This window comes from Palaemon carinicauda, chromosome 19 (genome assembly GCF_036898095.1).
Source record: "Palaemon carinicauda isolate YSFRI2023 chromosome 19, ASM3689809v2, whole genome shotgun sequence".
NCBI classification, from domain to species: domain Eukaryota; kingdom Metazoa; phylum Arthropoda; class Malacostraca; order Decapoda; family Palaemonidae; genus Palaemon; species Palaemon carinicauda.
The window spans coordinates 104,260,921-104,265,920 of record NC_090743.1 but is presented as its reverse complement, the minus strand read 5'-3'; the positions used below and the strand labels follow the sequence as shown (position 1 = coordinate 104,265,920).

General features: G+C 35.9%; 1 protein-coding gene across 1 annotated transcript in view; it reads right to left on the bottom strand.

The window, feature by feature from the left end:
• The window catches only part of LOC137659201 (zinc finger BED domain-containing protein 5-like), a 4,965-nt gene extending 1,037 nt beyond the window's left edge, over positions 1-3,928 (bottom strand). The window contains exons 1-2 of the mRNA XM_068394247.1: positions 3,304-3,928; positions 2,800-2,969 (exon numbers count right to left, since the gene is read on the bottom strand). Of these exons, the coding sequence (XP_068250348.1) occupies positions 2,800-2,969; positions 3,304-3,928 (795 nt within the window). The remainder of the gene's footprint in view (positions 1-2,799; positions 2,970-3,303) is intronic.
• Between the last annotated feature and the right edge of the window lie 1,072 nt (positions 3,929-5,000).

The following is a 5,000-nucleotide window of genomic DNA, read 5'->3' as shown; positions in this document are numbered from 1 at the left end:
TTTATCTATCCTACGCTTAATTGTGTTGTTGGATAGTGGTACCAATCTCAGTCTGTCAGCTTGGTTAGGTCCACATGATTTCAGCCATTCTTACTGTTATCCCAACTAATTGCCGGCTAGAGATACTGGACGCTCGTTAATATTTAAATTTTTAATAATCTTTTTAATAATAATACACACACCCACACACACACACACACACACACACACACATATATATATATATATATATATATATATATATATATATATATATATATATATATATATACAACACCTGTCAAAATAAAAACTGCTATTACCCCCTCAAAAGCGAAATTACCCCCAGTGGGGTAATTTACCCCTATTTGGGAACCAGTGTCTTATACGGAGCACTGCATCCTTTACTGACGGATCTTAGCAGCGTCCCTTAGGCCTCTTCATGAGATGGTACTGGGAGAGAATGAGAGGAAGGCTATCATAGTAGCATTTGAGGATTGGTGATTGTTCAGTATTTATAAGCAAACGACAAAATTGTAGCTTCTTGAATTTAGTTTGTTCATGTGTGTTTGGTTCTGAAAGGATTTAGACAGTGTTTTTAGCTTTCGTCAAGTCAGCCATTTTGTCAGGAAATCAAATAATACTTGAAGATTAACGCAGAACTTCAACAACTGCCCTTTATGCAAATTATTTTTAAGTCCTTTAAGAAATATCTCAAGACTATACAGTATGAGTGCTGCTAGTTTAGATTTACCAAGTTGAGTGATTTTGGAATAAAAGACTTAAAATATGTTACTTCCCTGCTCACTTTTAGAAATGCATGTTGTTTGGTGTGAAATATATTGATATACAAGCAAAAATAATCAATGGGGTATTAAGGTTTATAGTTCTCATGGTTTGCTTGTCCAGAGGTCCACAACAACACAGCCGCTATGGTTGATTACAAAACTACGATATAAAATGACTGCAATCTTCCTTCAAACTGAGAAAGTTCTTATTGATTAATCACAGCTCAAATCATCTGTGTGTGTTGATATACACATTAGTTTTCACATCACAACATTTACATCTCTTCTCGCCTCTGAATCATATCATGATTAACCCTTAACTTTTCGTACCGACTCAGAGGGACTTTCAGGGAGATTAAGCTCGAAATTCATTTTGATGTCGGATATTACATTTGCGAGATGATTTGAGCCGGATATTTAGTTGGGAAATTCAGGGTAATTTGCGATGTTTGAATAAGAGGGTCAGTGTGATTATCTGTTCTGGGATGGGAAAAAGGAGCGATGGATGAATAGATTGGGATGGTGGGAGATAGGATACTAGCTAGATAGATAGATAGAGCTATGCCTAATTCGTATGGTTCCATTCAAACAAGGAAGTAGTTGACGGATGAACCGATGGATGGATGGATAGACAGAGAAAAACTGACATGTAAGGGACTAGATTATTTTCTTTCATTTAAACATGGTAAATAATTGAAGAAGGAAATCCATTTCAAATATACAGTAGATTTTGTCTTCGAAAAGAACCCATCCTCTCAATTTTATCTTCTGCCATCATCTATTCTTATGAATTTTTACCCGTTTTAGAAATATAATATGTGGAGGGAAATGTCTACGATTTTACAGCTAATGACTTAAACGGTGACTGTCATCAGACTGACCTACTTTTTAAAGCAGTCACTTAATCTTCCTTCGACTGGATTAAGGTTATCAACACACTTTGATTGAAGTCATCCACAGATATTAACTACATGCTTGATAGGCGTCATCTACAGACTTTGATTGACTTTATCAATAATATTTAATAGGCGTCATCCACGGACTTTTTATTGACGTTATCAACTGTATTTGATAGGCGCTATCCACGGACTTTAACGTTATCAACAGTATTTGATAGGCGTCATCCACGGACTTTGATTGACGTTATCAACAGTATTTGATAGGCGCTATCCACGGACTTTGATTGACGTTATCAATAGTATTTGATAGGCGTCATCCAATGACGTTGATTAATGTTATCAACAGTATTTGATAGGCGTCATCCACGGACTTTGATTGACGTTATCAACAGTATTTGATAGGCGCTATCCACGGACTTTGATTGACGTTATCAATAGTATTTGATAGGCGTCATCCAATGACTTTGATTAATGTTATCAACAGTATTTGATATGTGTCATCCACAGACTTTAATTTATATTATCAACAGTATTTGATTCGCTTCAAACGCGTACATTGATTGGGATCTGTCACAGAGATCTGGAAATCATTCAAAAACTGGACTTGTGTCACCCACAGCCGTTGACATTGCACTGAACATATGATGTTCGCTGAAATAATGTTGGTCTGTTTACAGCAGTGTTTCTCAACCTTTTTTTACCAATGGCACACTTAGGATCTTATAATGATATCACGGCACACTTGGAAAATTTAAGAGAAAAAATTAAGAGAATATATACTTGTAAATATGAGATGGAACTACAGACTTAAGAAATAAAACACTTTTAAATATGAACTTACTTTATTTCAGTGTTTTTCTTAGAGTAAATTGTGAAGATGATTAGTGTGAAACTTGTGCCTGGTGTTTTTTGGCGACTTCCTCAATATTTGGTCGAATGTGTGATAAGCAGACCCTCATTTCTTCTTCAGTTGATCGTAGTCTCTCTCGCTTCTTAGTGTTGATGTTATTTAGGGTTGAGAAGCCAAGTTCACATAAATAAGATGTAGAAAATTGCAACAAAAGTTATAAAGCTTTTTTAGATAATGTGGGATATTCCTCTTGAACAGATATCCAAAATGAGTCAATAGGTACAGTAGAATGTTTTATTTTTAGATCTCTGTCACTAGAAATGGTGGCCAGTTCCTCTTCTTCACATAACTGTAATCCAATATTAGAGGGAATATTCATGAAAGGATTTCGAATCCAATCATACTTCTCTGTGCTCAGTGATGGAAAATAGTGGTCGATGTTTTCATCAAGCGCTGTCAGGTGAGAAACAACAATAGGGATCATTTCTTTAATGCAAGTGGTACGCATTGAAGGAAACATCAAAATTACCTGAGCTTGCTCTATTTTTCCAAATAATCATTTTCTCTTTTAGAGCAACTAACTTATCTGTTGAGGTCAGAATATTTTCATTTCTCCCTTGCATGCTACTGTTTGTGTTGTTTAATTGACTGAATATTTCTGTTAGGTATTCCAGTTTAGACATCCAAAGTTCACAACGAAGATGCTCACAGAATTTTCCCTGCTTTTCTTGGTCGAAAAATACGATTAATTCCTTGTGTAATTCATGAACACGAGTTAATACCTTACCTTTCGATAGCCATCGAACTTCGGTATGCATTAGTAATCTAACATGCTGGGAGTCCATTCCTTTGCATAGTTGTTCAAATAATCTTGACTTCAAAGGCCTACTTTTAATATAATTTACTATTTCAACTAGCTGGTGTAACACCAGTTTTAAATCTTCTTGTGATATTTTTGAAATAAGAACTTCTCTGGGTAAAAAGCAATGAGTACGAATAAGATCTGGGTTTTCTTTTTCTGCAAGAGATACAAATCCTTTAATACAGCCTGTCATACATGGGGCTCCATCAGTGCAAATGCCTACGCAAGATTTCCATGTTAAATTCATTTCTCTAAGGTAGTCAGTTATCACATCAAAAATATCTTGACCTCTAGTAGTAGTTGACATTCCTTTGCAACACAAAAACTGATTGATTATTTCACTGCCATCAATAAAACGTACAAATGCAAGCAAGTGACTAGTGTTGCTTATATCCGTGGACTCATCAACAGTTAATGCAAAAGTAGAATCCTGAAGTTTTTTCTGAACCTTTTTTTCAATATTTTCAGATAAATCTAAAATTCTTCTGTGCATTGTATCATTTGATAAGGGGATTTTGCTAATTTCTTTTTCAGCTTTCTCACCAAACATGGATTTAACAATCTTTTTGCAAGCGGGCAGTATAACTGACTCAGCAAGTGTGTGAGATTTAGATTTTAATGCTATTATTTCTGCGACTTCAATTGAAGCAAGCTGAGCCCTTTATGATGCGGTCATTGTTTTCTCAAATACATTGCGCTGCTTCGATTGCTGATCTAAAAGCCTTTGAAAATATACAAGATCTTTATCCTGCAGAGATGAATGTTTAGAAGTGAGATGTCTCTTTAACTTACTTGGTACCATGGATTCATTTGGCATTTTATCGCCGCAAACTACACATAATGGATTTGGTTGAGCAGCATCTCCAGACCAAAAAAATCCGAACTTCAAGTAGCTCTCATTATAGGCTACTGTCTATTTAAATAATGGCGAATTTTTGCCTTTTTTAAATTGGAGTTTGTTGGGTTCAATGATTGTTCACTATCAGACTCACGGCTGCCACTAGCCTCCTTTCTTATAAGAAATTTATCCATTGTGAAGAAATGCACTAAAATCAATAAACATGGTACTCTTGTCCTGCAAATACACTGGTCAATGGGAATTATCATAAAACCCCAACAGACTGAATGAAACAAAAAGGCTAGTAATGTGATTGGTGAAGTGCACTACCATGACCACTCAAGTACTGTCTCAACCGACACTGACAACAAGACACCGAGAGTATGCAATGAGAGTGAGACTCAGACACGTATGATACGCGTAGGCAAGGTGACCAGAGCTCTGCTTTTGAGCGGAACAAATCAGTTAACTGATTGTAGATATGCCCTACTTTTTTAATGTTACTAATATGTTCTGCTTTCTTATAAGTGTGCCCCAATATTTACTGAATTGTATGTGTGCGTGTCTGAGAGAGAGAGAGAGAGAGAGAGAGAGAGAGAGAGAGAGAGAGAGATGGTATGTAATGGTTGATAGACCATCCATCCTCACATGTAGGCCAACATTCATCCAACGTTGTTTATATGTGAAGCTTTTAATAGTACAGGAGTCTCAAATGATGTGCATTTCTTTTACAGAAATATACCTACCAAAGACTGAACAAAAGGCATGCACATGATTTTAAGTA